Source organism: Brachyhypopomus gauderio, chromosome 18 (genome assembly GCF_052324685.1).
Source record: "Brachyhypopomus gauderio isolate BG-103 chromosome 18, BGAUD_0.2, whole genome shotgun sequence".
NCBI lineage: Eukaryota > Metazoa > Chordata > Actinopteri > Gymnotiformes > Hypopomidae > Brachyhypopomus > Brachyhypopomus gauderio.
The window spans coordinates 11446336-11469268 of NC_135228.1; the positions used below are offsets into that span (position 1 = coordinate 11446336).

The following is a 22933-nucleotide window of genomic DNA, read 5'->3' on the forward strand; positions in this document are numbered from 1 at the left end:
CCCGCACGTGGAGCGCAGTGTCCGAGGTTCTCGCACGCGCCCAGTTGTCACGATCGCCAGCATTCACACGGTGACCATGATGCCGCCATCGTGCTCCCGTTTCGAAGGCCGGCAGGTGCAGGGACTCTTCGTGCCGCATGCACGAGCCTCGCCGATCCCAGATGGCCGGGCTTTCCGACACCCGGGGCGGGGCTATTTCGAGAACTACCCAAAGCACGGGGAGACATCCTCGTCCCCCGCACAGGGACATGCAGGGAGGGAAAATAGAGAAAAGGAGGGAGGATGAGAAAGAGAGGAGATATGACAAGGGAGGCGGGAGGGAATGAGAGATGGGGGAGAAGTGTGAAAGAAATTAGCGAAAGGGGTAGAAAGTGGGAGAGGCAGATGAGTGACAGACTGACACAGAGCACGACTGTGCTGAGCTCCCTGAAGTTCACTTCCCCTAAATATTGCGCGCCTCGTCTGTGTCTGAATCGGGACGCGCCCACGAGACATCAGGTGCGCATTGAACCGGATCAAACGAACAACGTTCCAGCGTTAGTCCTCGGATCAAACGCACTTTATTCCAGCCGCAGACCTTGACCTGAATTCAAATTCTGCCACCGGTGAAAACAACACAGTGAGGTGGAATTCAGATTTAATGGAGTCTGTTTAAATAGGTCCTGTCTGTGACTGTATAAACCTAATCCTGTTCATTTCTATCTGTGTTCAAACAATAAACAAAAATACAAAACACTAAAATCTGTATTGATATTGAATGGCAAATCCATGGCCAGTTCAGTTTTTAATGGATCATTTAGACTGGAGAGAGTTTAACTGTTTTAAACCACTGTGAGCTGACATGAGATTGAAATAGCGCCCTCTAGTGGCCTGGCCCGTGGCCTCTGTCAAGGGCATTCTAGTAGTGCCTCAGCCTGGGCCTGCACTGCAGATATACAGAAGGAGCAGATGGCCCTGCACTAATATTGATCAGGCAGTTAATCATCCAAAATGATTCAGAATCAGCATTCCTACTCTGACGATGTTTCTTCAATAATCTTCGCCGACCCACCCAGAAACCATCTTTTGTTTGTATTATGATGACTAATATGAGGCTGTGTCTCTAATCGCTCTTGATCTCATTTTCAGTGACGTAACACTCAAGGACAAGTCCCCACATAATTCTGCTTGCTTTGTACATAATGGGGAAGAATGTGCTACATTTCATAAAACCAACCAAGAAATGTCAGCCTATTATTAGCATAACCCACCAGTCAACATTGTACAATACCAATACGTTGTTTGGGGGGGGGGCACGTACTGCACCACCCCACGGACTCAGAACGGATCCACGAGGGCATCGACTGTAATTCACTTCCTCTCGTGTCCCCTCATAAGAGCCAGCGCCCCCCCCCCCCCGAGCCGGCTGCCCAGGAGCACGTCTTCATTCGGCTCCGCCAGAAGCAGCACCAGGACCCTGGTGAGGAGACAGGGCCGGGGAGGCACGCCTGATCCACGTCCCTGCCCCCCCCCCCCCCCCCCCCCCCGGGGAGAGAAGATGGGGAACAGCCCCTTTCCCCAAACACTGCGCCATTTATGAATTCCTCCCAGTGTGTCAAGACGGAGCAGGCAGCGTGAATTGCATGCCAAGCCCGCTCGTGCTGTACCGTTTCCTGTCTGCCGCGGGGGTTATGGGGGAGGGGGGGGGGGGAGTCTTGAGGAAACTGGCTGGTAGTGTTGTCAATGTAGCATGAGGGTAAAGAATAGCAAGACTGCTGAGTCAGTGCTTGTTTCTCATTGGATAGCTCCTACAAGCATACCGGGTTGGGAAGACAACAAATATCATGAAGTGATACAGTATCTTGAGACACCTTTATTCGTTCAGGTTGTAAATCCCTAAAACGTTGGGTACTGCCTGCCTCTCACAACGCCACTCCGCCATATCCACCTGAAAAGTAGTGGGAGATGGAAAAACTTGGACTTCTACACAACCCCGAATGTAGAGAGTTAAGACATGAAGACATGGTTGGTGTCCACATTTGCTTCTTTATCTCCTGTGCTGGAGCAGTCATTATAACACAGCCAACAAGCAATATAAGATCATGAGCACCAATTAGCACTGAAGCAGCGCTGATTAAGTTTGCCCCTATGGTTGCTGGGCTTGAACTGTAGCTATTTCTGGTAAAAGTTGCCGCTACACTAGTTCGCAATATTTTTGAAAATGATTCCCTATCACTGGATACAAGCCCAAAAAACCCATAAAGGACCCTTTCCGTCATTTCAATTACCTTCTTAACACAGGAGTCATAGCGAAAAACGGACATAATAATAGACCAGGTTCCATAATTGACTGCAGCCATAATGTTCAAAATGGCTGCCATCTGCGAGGTCACAGCTAGGGCATGTGACGGAATGTTTGAGAAAAACCTAGAAGGTTCTTCACAGGGACCTTCCCTGTGGTCCTGACATCACTGTTACACAACCATGACACCTACCGATATGATTACTAACTTGCTGTGCTGGGCGTCGCCCAACTTTTTAAACCTGCGTTCTCCTTCAGCGATGGCGGGGGGGAACGCCTTCTTTACTTGTCCGTCACAGCCTGCTTTTATCCTTCCCCCCGACATGCGTCTTCCCACACCCAGTTTGCTCTTCTCTATGAATCTAAGACACGTGGTCGAGGCACAAGACGAAGAGCCACGTTGTGACCCAACCCACACGGAGACGTGCGGATGCCGTGGCCCAGTTAACTCCAGTCGATGCAACTGCACACTTGGTGGTGTTTTAGTGTGAAGGGATTTGGGCCTGGGAATTTGCAGGGCTCACAAATTCCCATGTGCTCATGGGGGCTATGTTTAGTCACTCGCTAAGCACTGCAGGTAAAAGATTGAGCTCCCACACAAACACACCCAAAAAAGCCCAAGAAAAGACACCAAGCAAATACCAAATGATGAAGCAAGAGCCATATACTCATGCAAAGCTGTACTACAACTCTTCACTACCTGGAATGCTGCGACACCCCTATACTCCCTATACACACACACACGCACACACTCGTATATATGTACCCATGCACACCACGGGAGCACAGCCCGCTGCGGTTCTTTTCAGGTAACCATGCCGACCACGCAGATGGCCGATCCGATCCATTCCAATCAGAGTGATTGCTGCTGCCGCCAGCAGAAAGAATTATTAATAGCCCGCGGTCTCAGAGCCATGAGAGGCCCATCCTTCTTTCCTGGTGCCTGCTGTCGGTCAAACGCCTACCACCGTCCACCCCTATGAAGAACCGTGTCTTCTGAGCGCCGAGCGGATGGACAGACATGGAGGAACACCAGGAGGTCACGGTTGAAAGGCCCTGGCTCGTCCAGCCAAATCACTGGTCTGTGAGTGGAGTGTGTGCAGTGTGTGTGTGTTCTGCAGAGCTATGGAAGAATGTCTCTAGAAACATATTGTTTTATCCTGGCCCACTTGGGAAGCCCTTAAGGTGAAGGGACATTGACGGAAGTACAGCTAACATCTTGGCTCCCCCAGCAGGACTTTTCTATCTTTTGATTAGTGTGTGGGATGAAGGGCGGATACGTTTACTCAGTGGGTGGGCACATGGGTGTACACGCCATTGGCTGTTTGACTTCATGGTTTCTCCCATTTGCAGCTGCTGTTCCAGAGACAAGAACACGCTGGGATTAAATCAGGTACTCTGTCACAGATTACAGTTTAGTGCAGGATTAAATTGCAGCTACAACAGAGGAGAGAGTGTTCTGAGCGTATGGGCCAGGCAGGGAAATTGGACCTCGATGGCACACTTATTGATTTTAGCCTGCCCAAGCTGGGGCATTTCACTGGGTCACTTTTGCAAACCTCAAAGGCTCCAGACAAACCAAATGACGTCTGCGGCTACGAGGCTGTGCATTCTCTTTCACCAGACATGTAAATAAATCATCAGATAATGTGGAGCTCTTGTTCAGTTGAGAAGACATGTAATTCTGATATGATCATCTTCCCACAAAGATTACTGGATGGCAACACTGTCAATTTCATCTAATGAAGACTTATTTTACTCTCAAGAAACTGGCAGGCGTTCTGAACGACTGCTAAACAGCTGAAATGATCCACGCAACCACTAATTAAGCTGACATGAACAGCACGAGTTAATGGGAGTTACGGAATTATGATTCTCAGTCATAACAGACGCATGCAGGCAAGTTCTGCCCAACACAAGGAGCTAAAATCCTAGATACAACCCACATATATAGTCACAAAACAAAGCCTCACAAAAGAGAACAGTGAACGCTGAGGGACTCACTCTATAGACTTATGTGTGTAATATCCATATCTACGAGTCACCCCACTGACTCGTTTCTGATATATATGTAGCTGGCTTGTTTAATTTTTTGACTGCCAGACTATTGCACTTTAAAAGGCGAGCGAACGTTTCCAACGGCAATTATCTCAGTAGATGAGAAGTGACGATCAGGACGAAATAAAGTCCGTCAACACCCATGTCTTACTGATGGGGAGGCTGAGGAGGAACAAGTTGCCTTGGCAACAGAAAGGACTTGTGTGCTAGCTCATTCGGAGCAGCAAATTAGTTTTTTTTTCTTTCTTTCTTTTTTTCGTGGAGAACTGGATTCATTTGCGGAGAGCGCTTCGGTTGATGAGCTTTTACCACTGTTTGTTCAATATCTTATGAGATATTGGGGGAGAAATCCCATGAAGAAACTCCATGGCTTTGCATGGACTGAAAAATACCGGCAACAGATTATATTTCTGTTTGCCGAGTCTAATCGCGTAACCGTTCAGAGTTGCGCATCTCCGTTGTGTGTGATCAATGAAGACCTCGGCGACAATCAGCTGCCAGACACGAAGACATACACGAAGGTGGAAGGTCAGTATTTGCCAAACTGAAGTAATGGCTTGTAATGGCTTAATGAAATAAAGGCACTTAATTGATAAACTATATATATCTTGAAGGCAAAGATGCTACACATCACTGAACCAATACACGAACACGTCTTGTAGATTTAGATTATGCAAAATAAAATAAAAATAAATCCCAGATGTCCTTAAGCAAACTCAAACGCCAAGCTGACTGAAATCGTGTTTGACCTAATTCGTATGGTTTAACAGTGTGTGTATTATATAATGTTAATAACTGAAAGCAGAGAGCCAGTGTTCAGGCCCCGGGTCATTTCATGTGCCCGGTTACACAACAGGACAAAAGGCCAAAGAGTTTCGGAGAAGCAGAGCACAGTTCCTTTAGCGTGACCAACACTGAACTCCTTCCTCACTGAACCAACACCGTGGGACCTACTGCTCCTTAACAAAGACCATCAAGACAAGGAGCAATACACACGTCTCCTGTCATATGACGCCTTAATGACTTTTTAAAATCAGCATAGCTATGAATGGCCTAGTGCGTATTGTACATCCCTATGTAAATGGTTGGTTTTGTGTAACAAAGATATTTAAATGACTTTGACGAATAGCGTTTTTAAACATTCATTCATTTATTTATTTATTTAAGCTGACAAGATGAAAGACACATATGTTGCAGCACATGGTGGAAAGAAGCTAAGCAATTCACGTTTCATACCGTGGCAAATTGCACGTAGAGCATGGTGGTATGTCGCCATCTAGTGGTCAAAATTCCCTTTTGCTCAAACTTCCCATGTTACAGCGTTTCTGAGGATCTCTTTATGTGTGCCACTATTAGTATGCAAGACCACAAAACTGACTCATACAGCTCCTGTATGCCTATATGGCCGCGTTCATGGAGCAAACAGTTCATTACATACACCAAGCAGTGAATGAGAATGTTTATGCAACGACTGTGTCCAGATGGTGAAGAATACTCTGTCAAGCTACAGTAAACCAATGGGCCTTTCTTTAGCGCCCATTAGAGGGACCTGCGTGGATCAGGATTTTTTTAAAGAACAGGGTTTCTTTTCTGTGAACTCGTTGGTCAGCATCAAATGACTTTCACCTAGGCGAGGCACCCATGCCCAAGGCCATCCTGATGAAGAGGTTGGTGTAAAAAAAAAAAAAAAAAAAAAAAAAAACATGGTTTGTAACACTTCCTCCTCCAGTGTCACCATGGTGCCGCTCCCTTGTTGCTTAGCAACACCCCCACCCTCTCACCCCTACTCCAGCACACTGAATTGAACGTGGTTTACTTTCATGATATAAGGTTGTGCAGCACCCCTGCAGTGTCATTCAGACAAGAGCATCATGACCAGTTTTAATAATTGTATTGATATGAAGTGTACTTTCATATGTGTGGCAGGACTTTGACAGTGAGTTCACTGCGACAGCACACAGCAGCCTGGTACTGATTGAAGGTCACCTGATGCATAACAATTTCAAATATAATACAGTTGTAAGCAGAAACTGCGAGGGCCAAGAACTATGTGGATGTCTGTGAAACTACAAAAACAAAGCAGGATTACAGGGCATTACCAGCAACGCACGCACACACACACACACACACACACACACACACACACACACACACACACACACACACACACACACATCAGTGTCCTTGATCTGTGGGGTATATACAATTCCATATAAATCTTTAGATGATTCAGTCAAGTTTCCTATCCATTAAATGTCTAGTATGGCCATGGTTAGACATCACTTTTTAAACCAGTTTTTCCTCCAGATGTGGAACTATACCCACGGACACAAACCACAGAGAGGTTTCTAAAGCCAAAACAAACAACACAAAATGGCAGATGCTAACAAAGTGGTTTGCAAATGAAAGTGCAATGCTTAAGAACATAAGCTAAGTGATTCATGGCCCAATTATTCTTCATTTAAAATGTTTATTTTGTAAAAGCATGGTATGTGACATGTACTAAAGACTAAGTGGGAAAATGTCGAAAGATGTGATTAATTGTTTACCATCTAACCATGTTACATACCATTAAGACCATCTAGCCAAATGCGGTACAATACCATTAAACAATACCATTTATCACAGCTATGCTGCATATGTGGTATGATGCCACAAATGTTATGCAATATAATTTCCTTAAAAAACAGAATACATGTATAACTAAAGTAGAAAAACTGCATTTAAGTATGCCCCATTTTAAAAGAATGTAGGCCTATGCATAACTTTTAAAAATGAAAACTAACATCAGCCTGGATCCATTTTGTACGGTAGGTGGCGGTAAACCTCTTTGTAAACAAGGACTATAACAAAGACGAGGAAGCATTATAACGAGGCCTGTTAACTGTCGGAGTTATTTTATTCTCTTTTCTGTGGTGAAGAGTCGTCACACGGGTTTCCCCATGTTAAGTTCCTTGTGCAAATCCTCCTTCTTTCCAAAGAACGGAGCTTTCTAAAAACCAAAGGCAAAGCAAATCGGTATCTAGCTAACGTCGCTTCACTTGGCTAGCCGGCTGGTTCCTCTGGCTCGGCCCAACGATGGCGGAGAACGCGGCCGGTGCTGCGAGCCTCCCCCCCGGGGACCCGCAGCTCATAGCCCTGATAGTGGAGCACCTGAAGAACCGAGGCCTGTTCGACGAGTTCAGGAGAGACTGCCTGGCAGACGTGGACACTAAGGTGAACTTTTAACTTGCTAGCAAGGCTATCTAAACCTAGCTAGCCCGTTTCCCCAAAGTGGCATATTTGTGTGTGTTGAGTTGCCTTCTGCGCTGTCATTCTTGCTCATAGTTGGGACTAGTTTTCATATAGCGCTACTGACAGGTTTTTGGGTTTCTTTTTTTGATGTGGCTTGCTTGTTGACTCGTGAAATGGGCCCCGTCTAGCCGGCGTACCAGAACTTGAGACAGAAGGTGGACAACTTCGTTGGGAATCACCTCAGCACGCAAGACTGGAGTCCTTCAATCAACAAGAATCAAGTGCGCAACGGGCTGCGCCAAAGTGTAGTTCAGTACGTTTCAGTCTCAGACCACATCATCATCATCATCATCATGTGTGGTCTATGAGGTTCTACAGACTACATGCTCGGATATAAAACGTTTGGATCGTGTTTTCCGTTTGTTGTGTAGGTCTGGGATGTTGGAGTCCGGGGTGGATCGAATTATAACGCAGGTGGTGGATCCTAAACTGAACCACATCTTCAAGCCCCACATTGAGAAGGCTATCCACGACTTCCTGTCCTCGGAGAAGAGGGAGGAAGGGCTGTCGAATTCAAACACCGAGACAGAGCAGCAAGACGCAACCAGTAGCAACACCACACCAAAAACACAATAAGGTACCATTTTAACGGCTTGTTCATGGACTTTGTACAGTGTTTGCCTGTTGACTAAAGTAATGTTTTCAAAGCCATCATTTTTTAAAACTCTTTTTACAGGTTCAAAGGGCTGCCAAAACATTTAGGTAACATTTTTAAAGAATGAGAACACTGAATGCTCAATTACTGACCAAAAAAAGTTGGTATATTTAAATGGACACTTCCACACTCACAGTTTTGCCTTGTACAATCTAGATGCCATGGAACAGTGATGCTGCTTCATGTCGACTGTGATGGACAGAGTGTCAGTGGAATGACGGAGGCATTTCCTGTGGAGCTGCAGCCAAACTGGAAATGCCAGGCATTTATGGGGAACCAGCTCAGACTGATTTGCTTTAAGAGTCCTAGAATGTGCAAGCATGTTAAAAAAAAAAGTGTAGTTTTTCAGCCTGTGCACCATTTGTGACACTGTTTTCTTTCATTCACTCTAACACAGGTGAAGGAAGAACTAAATAATTAAAATGAAATTCATCTCATGTAAATGAACTGTTTTTGCAAAGAGATGTGTAAAAAAAAAAAAAAAACCTTTGGAATTCTGAATTTGTAAAACGCTTCCTTCATCGCGAAATTGTAATGGCGTACGTGGACATGCATGTCTGCAAAGAAACATTACATACTGGGAAAATGCCTACACCATTGTATCACTTCTGGAATTGTGTTACAAGTATTGCAACATATTTTGTTGTGGGAAACGTCAAGCATGATGACTGTTTCTTGAGTTTCCTATTTGTGATGACATGCTAAGGAAGAGAGAAGAGGTCGCTGGCATTTTTGCAATTCCAGCCGGACATTAGGCGAAGCGAATGCCTACAGAAGTTCGTAGTGTTCCTTCCCAGTGCAGACGTGGTGTTTGGTGATTGAGTCCGTGTGGGAATGAAGGGTCTCGATGCACCGAGCCCCAGTCATTTGGACTACCATTGGATTTCTGTTGAGGTTTGCTTATTCCTGTCTTTCAGCACTGCTCTTTTGAGAATGTTCAGCGGGTTTAAATGGTTGAGGCAGACACTTGTCTGTTAGGTTTGGTGGTCGTGTGACCCGTCAGAAGTAAAATACTTTCTTTTTAATGGTGTTGGAATGAATATCTTGCATTGTCTAAAGTTAACAACTTTTTACTTGTGGCCATTTAAAAAAAAAAAAGCCCCACTTTTAAAATATTTTTTTCCAACATGACTTGGAAGTAATCCTGAGTCCCAAATAAAAGAAACCAGATCCATGATTTATTTTTTTGTTGTTGTGTGCTGATATATCTACAAGTTGCATATAACCGGTTTATTCAAATGAGCTTATTTTGTTGCATTTCATCTAATGTACACAGTGTTCCATTAATTACATCAGTGGCTTACTCTGGTGATGTAAGTCTCTGGCCTGAGAGCCTTTACCCTCTTCACTGTTTTTAACATGTAATAGCAAGTGAACTAGGTCTGGAGGTCTGGCCTTATCTCGGGTTTCCAACTCTGGTTTTGGCTATGTGGCCTGTGCCCAAGTTCTGAAACTAGAGTATGCTCATGCCAATTAAAGAGACACTGTCTCCCCCGGTCTCCAACCCGCTGTGGTGAAACTCGATCCCACCATGGTCTGGAAGGCACAATGCAGGCTGAATGGGAGAATGAGAGCTGCCTGTTGGCCACTAACATGCTGTCAGGGTGAACGTTCATCTCTGGGATCCCAGCACTGTTGGCCTATACCACTCCGCCTTCTCCTGAATAGTGGTAATGGAAGTAAGAGTTTTATACGACAGTGAATTCTATTTTAAAAAAAAGTATCTAATAGTGAATAATGATGGAACAGGGAGGTTATGTACTAATCAAAAGAATATATTGGGTTTAGGGACATTTCTGAGGAAGACACCACAAGGTGGCATGATTTAATCAACCATCACCTTCCCCCTAGTATCACAATTACTGAGCAATGTCAAGTAAAGCTGCATAAGCGTGAATGACTGACACGCTGAAGTGAGGTTAGTTTACACAGCTAATGGTTTTGTGCAGATAATGGCAGTGTGTTATTCTAAGAATTACATGCAGCTATCGTCTGCAAAAGAATTTAGGTCTCAGATTTCGTCTCCATCAGACATTAAGCTCACAAAGTGTCGAAGCGATTTCTCAGACGAAGAAAACCTACATTGTGTGAGGAGAGGAGTTATGCAGCACGTTTGGCCTGCGACATGCAGCAATTAAATCCCGTTGCCCTTGGAGAGCTCTGTTAATGTAGTGTGAAATTGTATGTTCAGGGCTTCGCGGGGGGGGTGAGGGGTGAGGGTTAAGGGAAGTCTCAGCTGACGTTGCATTTGTCTTCTGGACATTTATAAATCACCAGAGTAATTACTGAATTATCCGCCCCCACCTCGACAGAAACACATCTGTCCAGCTGCAGCCTGCTCTTGAGTTGGGCTTGCACAGGCCAAAGCCCAGGCAGCAAAAGTTAAATCCCCCTTGCTCTGCAAACCCCTGCTGCATCTGTTGAATTTAATTGCACCCTCCCCCCACCCCACCCCACCCCCAAAACCACTTTTGCGCCTGATGGTGGAGGAGATTCATTACATCTAGTGGCTAGCTGAGATTGGCTGTAGGCAGGCCAGATGTGCAAAAGCCCAAGTGCATTGTTCCACCGACCAGGCGACGTAGTTTCCAGCGCAGCTAATCCTGGGAATAGAGGTGCCTTTGTGTCAGGCAGGGCTGTCAACGGCTAACAATGACGGTTGCTTATTTCGTTCTAATTGTTTGGAGAGATGTTTGGTGGCTGGTAATGGGTCCCAGTATACTACAGACATTCCCAGTTAACATTTCCAGATATGGAGATGTTTTGTGGTATCATCCAGCTTTCACATTATTACCAAAATGTCTGATTGAGAGTTTTTGTTTTTCATTGGAGTGTCTTTGCTATGAATGTGGGTTCTTTAGAAGACCCTCAATTTCTGGGCAAGATAGTTATGAAAGACAACAAAATTTATGTATATAGGACTCATAACAGTAAAATAAAGGACAAACGTTACGGACAATTACAAAGTTAACGACAAACATTCATTTGACTCAACACAATAAATATCTTCAAATCATGTTCTTTAAGCTCATGTCGATTCAGCAGATCCCTCCAGAGAGCCCAGTGTAGATGTCAGCACTCGCCTAATTTCACTGATTTATCAACCCGTTTTTTGGCACTGTGCTGAGACACACGTTCTCCACTGCACTGTTGAACACTGATCTGTTGAGCTTCTCTCTTACGGGACACTGCGCATGATTTCTGCTGTTGCACAAGTTCAAAGTTTTGCACATCACATTCCAGCGAACCTTCTCTCCATCCACAATGGTTGCACGTGCCACTTTGACCTGCTCCACTGATCTTGGTGCGTTGTGTTTGTGTTCCTTGACAACGCTGATCTTACGTGATGGCGTGGTCCTTGGAACATTGCAGTCACGGCGGAGAATACGACCTTCCCACATTAGCCATGCTAAGAGCATTTCCAGTCAAGTTCTAACTCCTGATGAATGGCATGCGATTTTTCAGGCTGCAGCAGAGCGGAATTGAAGCTCAGGCCGTGCCTATAGCCATTACCATTCACAGCTAATTTTTTAGGCCAGTGGGATAAACAGAGGGAATGCGTATGGTCATTTTCAAGTAGGAGAATGTGAAACTCCTCAGGAATGTCAAGCAGGAGAACATTTTGGCTTTGCACCATTCTTTATCAACTGGAACATCTTCGTTTATCTCAATACGACCATTGGCCGTATTCAGCTGTAGGTCTGATGGTCAAGGAGTTCCAAGACCTGTACTCCTCTCCAAAGCTCCTTCTCTTAACATAATGCTCTGTCACAAACTGCCACACCACATCCGAGTGACAGAAAAGCTGTCCAATCCCCCACCCCACAATGGCCAGCCACTCCCCGCCCCTTCGCGCTATAGGTTTTCCACAGCTGCATGGCTCTTAACATGATATGGTGCAAGAGTTCATGAGCAGGCCTATTTGCAAGAAAGTGTTTGTGGGACGGGTCGCTTGGTGATCATCAGCAAGGTCGACTGAGGTTTACGCCACGAGGTTGTGAAAATCCTTTGGGGGTTTGTGTGAAGGTGAATGAGTGTGTGTGTGTGTGTGTGCGCGCGTGCGTAGAGTGGACACGGGGGCAGAGACGGTACAAATGTGGCGGTGGGGCGTTTGGAGGGCTGTCTCAGAATAAACACTTCCCCAAGTGAGATATCTTGTTTGAAACACCACCTGGCAAAGTGGGGCGGTGGGGGGTGGTGAGTAATCTATAAGATCTCCCAGGCACGTGATCACTCTGGCAAAGAGCCTAAGCTGCTGTCACAAGGGATGACCCAACCCCCTCCCAACACACACACACACACACACACACACACCCCTTTACACAAGTCAGGAGGCCCCTGTACATTGAAGAAAGTGACCTGGAGGTTAAGGGCCTCTCAGTAAAGCAGTGTTTTACTGTAAGCACCTTGGCTGTGTTCTCCTGAGAGCAGAAATGCCACTCATGTTAGGCCCACTGGCTCAGATGCGATGAGCGCACATTCTCCGTGAGGCGGGAAAGGGATCAGCCCATAGCCCCGCCCCCACCTACACCCCGCCCCCATTAGCAGACATATGAGAAGAAGCACTTTGAAGAACATTATGAAAATAACTGCGAATACACAGCGTGTGCCTGAGATGTTCAAGAAATTTACTACAGTAGTTTTAGCTGAGTACAGTCCCTTAGCTTCTGTTAAACACTCAGTAAGTTTAACTTTGTATAAACATTTTACCATCTAATCCTCTAGATACAACACACCATTTACCAAGTCATGTTAATTCAGATCGTATTTACTAATCAGTAATCATTGGAGAACTGGGATTTCCTTTCAGGCAGTGATAATCTGCTGGAAAATCTGATGAGATTTTGCAGGAATCTTGCTGGATCTTGCAGGAAAAACATACAAAGTGTCTCTTTAAAGCACAACTGGAGGTTTGAAACCACTATGTTGATAGTGAAATGATGGAATATTCCCAGTTACACTTTGGCTTCAAATTTTCTATGTCCCTTATTTACCAGTTTGACTTTAGATGGTTAATATTCTTTTGAACTCTCTAGTGTAAATGAAAGCATGCAGTAACTTTACTATACTGCACTATACTGTAGTGTTTAAAGAGTCAACATACTTGTTCCAGTTTATTAGCTAGTAGTCCCATCCATTTATAAGCTCAGTCAACTGCATTTAAATACACTGTGTGTATATATATATATATATATATATATATATATATATATATATATATATATATATATATATATATATATATATTAAATATAAATATATTAAAATCAGCTGTATAGTACAGCCCTCCCCAATAAACAAACAAACAAACAAATGAACACCACCGCCAACAAAAAAGCCCTGAGCTACAGAGATTGAAGCATGGACCAATTAACAAATGTTTCGAATATCTACTACAAGCTTCAAAATTATACGAACAGGCTTATTCTCGATTTCATTTGCAAGTACACTTATTCAGCATCTACTTGCAAATGCACATTTCACCTGAAACATGTTGGAAAAGAACCACCATCATCAACCTCGTGCTTTTATTGTCCATTACGCTTCGATTATTTCTGTCCTTCTCTTTTTTAGTACCTTTTTTCACCTTAACGCACCAGCCTCTTGAGGATCTCATTGCTTCTCTTGGCAGTCTCCTCCAGGCCTGTTAAATGTGGCCTGACGCACAAGATGGCCAAGCTGGCGTCAGCATCTGTACCGACACTCCGAACGAGCACCCGCACACAACTCCAACAATATATATATATATATTATATATATATATTCTATTCAATATATTTATATATAAATTCTATTCAAATGAGACACGCATTCTATTCAGACACGCATCGCAATGTTCCTTTCAATGCATCTGTCAGAACAGCATGTGCCCAAATTATAAACACATGAGCAAACCATGGGGTGAATATAGTAAACATTTACATATTCTGAATAACCTAAACGCATACCATACCACGGAGCATTCACTCAAAGAAGGAAGTACATAGAGACCAAAACTCTGTATACATTGTCCATGCTAGAATACCACAGGAAAAAAAACATATTGAAGATAAACTACTTTGCGAAGCACCTGTGTTTGTGCTTTTGCAATGTTTGCATTTTCGATTAATGCTTGAGTCATTTTTACCTTTACTGAAAAAAACACTTGCCGGATATTTCCCATCATCCCCTGCAGTAGCTACAGCCCTTCACATCTACTGACCAAACTCATAAACACATTAATATTATCTTAACTAAACACAAGGAGGTGACTACACAGTCCCTGTGTTATTAATGAAGCCAGTTTGTGTTTTCTCATGCACTTGTGTGCAGAGCCAAAGATAACTAATGTTTTGTACCCAGTTCCTTCTTGAGAAACAGCTCATCCCTCTTATAAGCCTTATGACAGATACAACATATTTTAACACTAAAGTCTACTTCAAAGGAACAGCGTGGTTCACAATCAACACAAGTTAGTTGTTTACTGCAAGTGAGTTAATTTCTAGAACTGAAAATTAAATTTCCAAAGGATCTAAAGTGCTTCTGTCATGCAATTGTCACTCTTTTATTTTCTTAAATGGATGTTTTCTTTCTTTATGTTATGCTCTCATTCTCTTTCCTGCGAGGTTTAAGAAAAATCCGTTCATAGGTAATTGTTTGAATTATGAAATCCTTAGCAATGAATTTGCATTAAAGGATAATCCAGGGTTAAAATACTACGGTAACACAACAGTTACCGTAACTGTTTAGGTGTTCTCATGAGTCAGAAACACTGGGAAATGCTAAAGAAGAAATGTTAGTCATAAGTAGCAAAGAAGTCAGAATATAAACAAAAAATAAGCCCAGAAATGGAGAGACATGGGAAGGTGTAAGGCAGATGCACACAAATATCTTAAAAGTAACATTAACCCTGATTCACATTTGACCCCTGCTTAGTATTTATTTGAAGGTTTCTAGGTACCTCAGAAAGCATTTACATCAATTACTTAAATAATTACTTGAATAACCACTTATAGCCAATTTAAATAAAATTGCAGCCCCATCCACACTGAACAGCGTTCACACATGATCACGGGCAAAAACACTGCTTGTAATTACTGTCAATACTTTTTTTTTTTTTAGAAATTGCATTCAGTAATACTGAGATTTGTAGTTTTTGTTTTGCCTCTGTACTTTAGTAAATAACTGTATTCATCTGCTGTGTGGGGGCTACGTTCCAGACATGTTCATGCCAAATAGTTAACTCTAAATTGCAAAGCAGATAATGTTCATAAAAATCATGAGTGAGGTAGATTCTATTATTGGACGTTGTTATCATGTGAACATATTCATATCAAATCCAATCCATGTATCATTAGGAAAGGGTTTTGATATTTCTACAAGGTGTACGAGACACATTTAACATGTAGCCTATCAGATGCCATTTTGAGGGAATGTCTTTAAATTTACAGTACACTAATGAAATGTAAATGAGGTGCAGGTGCACATAGTCAAGAGAGGCAGAACTATCGAGATGAACTGCACCCTGTAAGGTTCTATCAGCCTGAGGAGAGATGTGAAAAAATAGACCCAAAACTGAAGAGGAAGTACCAGTCAGCACATTACCTGGTTGATGCATTTGATGATCTTGAATGACCCAATAAACTTCTGCCTGAGCTTCCAAGAGGCCTGCCAGAGGTGGGTGCCCCAACCTTGAGGTGGAAGTCAACTTGGAACGTCTCCAGATGGCTCTCTTTCTCCTCACTTCTCTTACAACACATGTCAACTCTCAGAGCAACCTCCCTACCAGAGTTTGGGAAACAGGGCACCTGGTAACCGAGGCCCCACTGGAATGCTATTAGTTCAAAGGACAAGTGCACAAGACAGTTCTGGGCATACTTTGCCTAAGGGAAGAACTTACAAGGCATTTTCAGTCCTCAGAGGAACAGTGGAGATAATAGCCAAGCTGCTTTAGGATCTGCACCTGGTCATTGGACATGATGTGAGGCTGACATTAACATCCAAATGCTCCTTAAATGTACTCCAGACCTGTGATGTAAACTGGGTACCAGGGTCAAAGGTTACATCCTCCAGGAGCCTGAATTACCAGATGATGTTGTAGAACTGTGCTTCTGAAGGTGATTAGGAGACAACACAGCAAGGAAGTCCAAGGCGGGTTCTGGAAGCTGGCGCAGGATCTTGGCCTGAGCACACACAGTTCTTCAGAAAGCAGGTTACAAGTATCTTCCTCTACTATGCGAAACATATGCACTAGTCAAAATGTAATGCAAGCAAGTTGATCCACTATTTCCCAGTAGCTTAGCAATTATATACAGAGGGGGAATACGCAAAAGTAATTTCACCATCAATGAAACTGCATAGAATCTGACTTCACACCTTCTCCCTGGTAGTCATGTGATGTTTGGAAAAGTTCACTTTGTGACCCCTTGGTGCATTTAAGTCTTAAAGTCTTAAAGTTACACCCAGAACATTTTGCCTGGTGAAGCTCAAATCCAGGTGTGAAACCTGTTGGTGCAACATGCCCCTGGAGGTGACCTCACCAAGAAAGGTGACAGGCGTTACATCATTACACTTATCCCTGACACAGGCGATCCAACAACTACGTCATGGCTGCCATCGTGTGATCAACTTGCTCCTCCAAGCTAGTGAGTAGAATGAGAATACCATCAATATAAACCATGTTAAACCCGTGGAGCACATCATGGAGTATCTCATTGTTGGAGGATTGGAACACTGACTGTCTACTGAAAATGTCATGGGGACACAACCAGGTACTTGAAGCGGCCTGAAGTCATTGGTGAGAATGCTTATCATTTGTCTCCTACCCAGATTTGGATGACGTTGCAAATCCAAGATGCCATAAAAATGTAGTCCACACAGAGGCCTGAGATAGTTAACTTCACAGTAACTTCATTCAGGCTTCAGAAGTCTCTCCCCCTTACACACAAACAAAGAAAACCTAGACTAAGCCTCAGGGTCCCCTTCATGTCCCCCTCCATATCTGCTATCTCTTATCAGCAGGGGAGATATTCTGGAGTGAGGAACCGTAGCACCAGGGACAAGAACAGGTACACTGTGCTGGTGTCTCACTGGCAGCTCCTCCTGTCCAGATCCTCCCAGGGGATGAGCTCCATGTCTGTAAAGTTAGGCTCTCTACGCACCTGTACTCTGATGACCAACTTCCTTGTGGACCCAGGATGACAGTTGTGATTTTCACCCCAATGAGGAGAGTCAATTATAAAAAGAAAAAAAGTATCCCTGTGGATTAAACCAGTGGATGGCTTTCTGAATCATTTTTAAAGAACCATTGCTAAATAAACTATTTGTATTACTATTAGTACTACAACATATCAAAAGTATACATCCTTGTGCCAAAGTAGGCCAACAGTAAGTTTGCTATTCCCTCTAGGAACAGCAAGTCTCAACTCCATCTCCAGTGTTGCTGCCCTAACATAATATGGATGTAGGCCACTGACAGGGCTAATATAAGGAAACCAGGGGATATGTTTGGTTTGGCCTGGGGCCCTTGTGAAAGCATTTGACTACCTCTCACCTCATGTTCCTTCTCTGCTTGAGCAGACTGAATAAATAGAACTCAGTAAACAGATCATGTGTTATATTCTTCAAGCAAAGCACCATGGTGAGTCCCATTAAATTCAGCTGTCAAAGAAGATGATGATTTTGACTCAAGGACAGGTATTTATTAGTCTGCTTGTTTCATTTGGAAGATATGTAGCCTTAAGTATTTGAGTGTGATTAAACCCAAGGATGTCTCTCGTAAACATAAATGGCCTCATTCGTCCAATACTCATAAATCAGGTTAAAACTATAAAAACAGGATTTAAAACAAATGTTACTACTTTATGATATTACAACTAGTACGCTTCCTATGACAAACATTATGTGGTTAAGGCATAAGCAAACATTAATATCTACAGCAATCAATCGTTGCTTTATTGATTTATTTGTATTTTCCTAACTTAGGTTTTGTCCAGCTACAAACCCAGGATATAAGCACCTGCTTAACGTGCCTGTCATGTTCATCTTGCGTTGCCCAAAGCTCTCTAATTGAATTGGGTCTGCTTAATGGACTCACCATATGTACTCTTGACCCATAAGGTACTGCACATTTTCCCTGTGTTACATGATAGTCAGTCTGCGATAGTTTCATACGACACATGCTATATAGTACGTGATGGAATGAACTGTTCGGTGTCTTGCCAAAAAAGCTCACTTTTTTTTTTTAGTTTTATGGGTTTGTTTGCGTTATATAGATATCAGGGACGTAATGTTCTAAGACGATGGAAAAATCTGCTACGAGACGATGAAGTTTGCTCCCGTTTGCACGGCACGGGCGGAGGGGCACTATCAACTTTCAATGGGCGCACGTCTTTTAAACTTGAGCGTGATTGTGTGTGTCCGTGATTGGTCCGCAGCACCTACTCACCTCCTTCATCAACACTGACACACGACTTTTAGGAAATATAGGCAGCATCCCTCCTCAGACTCAGTACGCCTCTGCCTAATGCGGTAGCCCGTTCACCGCATTCACCTCCTCCGGTTATGCTACAGGAATCCGAAGGCGCTTTAGTGCACACACTTTCCCATTTAAACGCCGCTGTTTGACATTATCACAAGACATGTATGTGAAAATTGTCTTGGGGGTGTTTTTAACGCTGACCGTTCAACAGCGAGGAAACGCGATGGATTCGGGTGATGTTCATGACACATCACAGGAGAGACTACTGAACATCCATAAAAGACGTCTGTCGCTACAGAACACAGGTAAATGATGCACTCTGCACATGCCGCGTTTAAGACGACGGACCTATTTAGTGTACTGTACCAATCACAGCGTGTTTGCATGCGCATGTGCTATCATTTTAAGTCAAATAAAAACTTTAAATAGATAATCTCTGCGTAAGATGCACAACTCTTTCCAACAACTAGCAGATCATGAGATCGTGTATGTTAAGTTGGTCCTTTTTCGGAAGATTCAAATGCCCACAGGTTTACTATTTCAGAGTTGAGTGAAGACTCGTCGTTTGTGAGCGTTTTGCTGCCTCCTCAAGATGTTCCTCAAAATCCTTGCCTTTCAAGAGACTATTATTCTTTAAATTCATGTTCAGCAAATTTATTTTTAACCTTTTTTATGTTTAAACCTTTTTCGATCTATGTACTTTTAATATAAGATGCACACTGATGCGCAGCTAAAGCACAACTTTACGCTTCAAGTTCACCTCGCGAGATCAGTTTATTTTTACAAAGAAGCTGTAATATGTTGAAATATGTTGGGTTTTTTTTCTGAATGAAATGCAATTTCGACAGAAGCCCTCGCGTTCGCCTATGCCCGCCTCCCTTTCTCGTTTCAGCGGAGATCCAGCAGTGCCTGGTGAACGCGGGCGATGTGGGCTGCGGCATGTTCGACTGCTTCAACAACAACTCGTGCGAGATCCGCGGCCTGCGCGAGATCTGCGTCACGTTCCTGCACAACGCCGGCAAATTCGATTCCCAAGTAAGGCGGACGCGCCAGACCATAATAACCATAACCTTAGCAACACGCGTTCCAATTACGCGGAGGACGCGCGTTTAGGCGTGCGCGCTCGTTCCGGCGTCGGTTGTGTTGATGACCGGTTGGTGTGACGCCGCAGGGGAAGTCGTTCATCAAGGACGCGCTGAAGTGTATGGCGCACGGCCTGCGCCACAAGTTCAGCTGCGTCAGCCGCAAGTGTCTGGCCGTCAAGGAGATGGTGTTTCAGCTTCAGCGCGAGTGCTACGTCAAACACAACCTCTGCTCGGCGGTCAGGGAGAACGTCAACGTCATGGTCGAGATGATCCACTTCCAGGATCTGTTCCCCAAAGGGTAAGTAGGTTATTTTAGTGCTTTTTGAGACCCATCTAGTATTTATTTTTATTATTCCAATACAAAGGGTTAAACACGGGTTTGTTTCCTTCGTAGTAATAAACTTAGCTGATTCGAATCTTAAAGGAGCAATAAGTCATTTTCCCCAGTGATTCTGCTTCACATTGTGAAATATATTCACATTATATAGACATGTAGTGGACTGGATGTTTCCGAGATCCTGTACTAAATCTATTTTAGACGTGTCCACCTCCATGTGGGAGACCAACTCTATGCTGCATAAACTAGTTCAGTCGGGGACTACCAAGCCGTGTGAGCAGCACAAAAAATAATCTAAAAATAATATTCACTTTCAATAATGTTGCCAGCTTCTACATGGTGGTAAAAATGACGTTTAAACCACAGAAACCTTTAAGCCATGCACTGCCTAGACACAAGAGTAATGGGGAAATGGAGTGGTAGGAAAACCTTCGTTGCATTGGTCATTCGACACATTCATTGAAAACCGTATACTCGATCCAATAAGAACCACACTCGGTGTAAATTACATAAAGAAGACCCAGTGATCAGGTCATGATGGGGGCATAATGAATATGGACAATACATTAGAATGCCACAATACAATAAATGCTGCATAGAATTATGTGAATCCTGTTGTACAACTGGTCTGCAAAGTCTTACCATGAAAAACCCAGTTAGTTACAGCATTACTGTACCACAGCCTTAAATGGTCCACAGTCCTTTCTACAGCATGACCCTCAATACCGATGTCTTGCCACTAGAGGGCGTTTCCCACAAAGTAACATGACCGGGCCTGCTTGAACAACCAAAAAAACCTGGATTCAATAAACCAACATTCCCAGTTAGCTTTAGTCAGCACCACGAAGGCAGATGGGAACGGGCAAAGTAACCTCAGGAATTGATTGTACTTGTTCCCATGTTGGGGTCAAATGCAAGATGTGTTCAGTCTGTTACAGACACGCCATACTGGCACACAATGGCTTCTACAAGTGGCCCGTTGTTACTGTCTGGTTAAATCTCCTGTGTCGTAAGACAGGTGGAGCAGTATTGAAAAAGAAAATGTTAGAATACAATCAGTCAAAATTGTACCGATATAAATTGTAACCCATTTGGCAAAAATCTGGCATTAACCATCTTCATATGAGGAATAAAGCACTGTTCTACTTATAGCTTGACGGAGATGCTCATCACAATTTATTATTAATAAATATCGATAATATTTCTTTAGTCATATTTTCTTTCCAGTTAGATTGATTTAGAAACAAATTATTCCAGATAGGATCCACAAATCTTCAAAAACCTTCAATTAAACCCCACCATGGAACAGATTAGCTGAGAGCAAGTTGCCATGGTGACTGAGTTGGTTAAATACTGAGCTGCCATCACGATACTGTTGAGCACAGTTAAAATTAGCTTGATAACTGAAATACTGCTTCACCCCAAATGTTTTGATGGACAAAGCAGTATATATTGTTATGATGTATCATACATTGTCAAGTTTATCATCACATCATGGGGTTTACAGTACTCATGGAATGCACCATTAAATACATCTGAATTGTGATGAGTAGCAGATTGCACATTGTCATTAATCTTTCTATCACAATATTAAAAACACTACCAATGGCCTTGTTTAAATATGGCAACTACCACAAAACATTAATCGATGTCCCATTTATCAGAAAACTAGCATTATTTATAAGCATTTATCAGACATACTTGAATATCGCAAAACATTGTTCATCATGTCTTCAAGTATCATATATGATATGATATTTTTGCCATATCGCCCATCCCCTCAGGCCTCACGTTGAGCTGGTGAACATCCTGCTGGGTTGTGGGGAGGAGGTACGTGCCGCCATTGTTCGCCGGATCCGCACCCAATGCGAGCAGAACTGGGGCGCCCTGTGCTCCAGCCTGAGCCTCTGCTCCATGGGCCAGGCCCCGCCCACCCTCACACCCGCCCCCCTCGCCACCACGCCGCAGGGGGGCGGAGCCAACTCCTTGCCCCCTGCGGCATGGCCTCTCCTGGAGGGCCCCGGGGAGAGACGGACGGCCGTGGTGGAGACGGACGAGGACGAGGGACAGGCTCAGACCTTAAGGCCCGACCCCCAGGACAACGGCACGAGCCTCGAGGCCACCGAGCCGAGACGCTCCTTGAATGCCACGCGGAGAAGGTGAAGGAGGTGGGGTGGGAACTCGGGAACTCGCCGCCACGTGCATACACATACACGTTTGTGGGACGCTCGCACTTCACGTGGCTGCAACAGCCGCGAGGTAAGGTACCCGGCGTTTTCAAGGCTACCAGTCCGTTTCTTAACTAGCTCTGCAAGAGAGGGAGCTGAATGGCACGTAAGGACTCCGTCCTTCCTCTGACAGTACTCACCTACAAGCAGATGTTACAAACTGCAGCACTCCTACAAACTCTGCATCGTAATATATCGGCATGAAGGCAGCCCACTATCACAACCTCCCATCTACTCCTTATGACAGAATATGGTGATCATATTGTGCACAATCAATGCAGAGCGACTTGGGACGTCAGTATTAAGGTGCAATTTGGGATTTTATGAGGATACAGGAACTAAATGTTCAATATTCTATATAAGTTCCACTTGTCGCCTTTACACTGAAAACAACTGAAAGCCTTCAGACACTGGCCTATGACAGGGCCTCAGAAACACACTCTGGGGTAGGGACATTTATCCAATCATGGATTAAGAGAGAAAGAGAGGTAAGACAAAAGAGACAGTTGTACACAATCATCTAACACAAGGCTAAT

The 22933-nt window shown here is 43.9% G+C and overlaps 1 protein-coding gene across 1 annotated transcript; it reads left to right on the plus strand.

Moving 5' to 3' along the window:
* The first annotated feature begins 7166 nt into the window (after window positions 1–7166).
* On the plus strand, window positions 7167–22444 carry LOC143481504 (uncharacterized). The gene is made up of 7 exons (XM_076979545.1): window positions 7167–7555; window positions 7762–7886; window positions 8005–8206; window positions 18797–19052; window positions 19640–19782; window positions 19919–20130; window positions 21954–22444. The coding sequence occupies exons 1-7, from the start codon at window positions 7418–7420 to the stop codon at window positions 22330–22332; spliced, it is 1455 nt and encodes a 484-aa protein (XP_076835660.1). The 5' UTR covers window positions 7167–7417; the 3' UTR covers window positions 22333–22444.
* The last annotated feature ends 489 nt before the right edge of the window (window positions 22445–22933 follow it).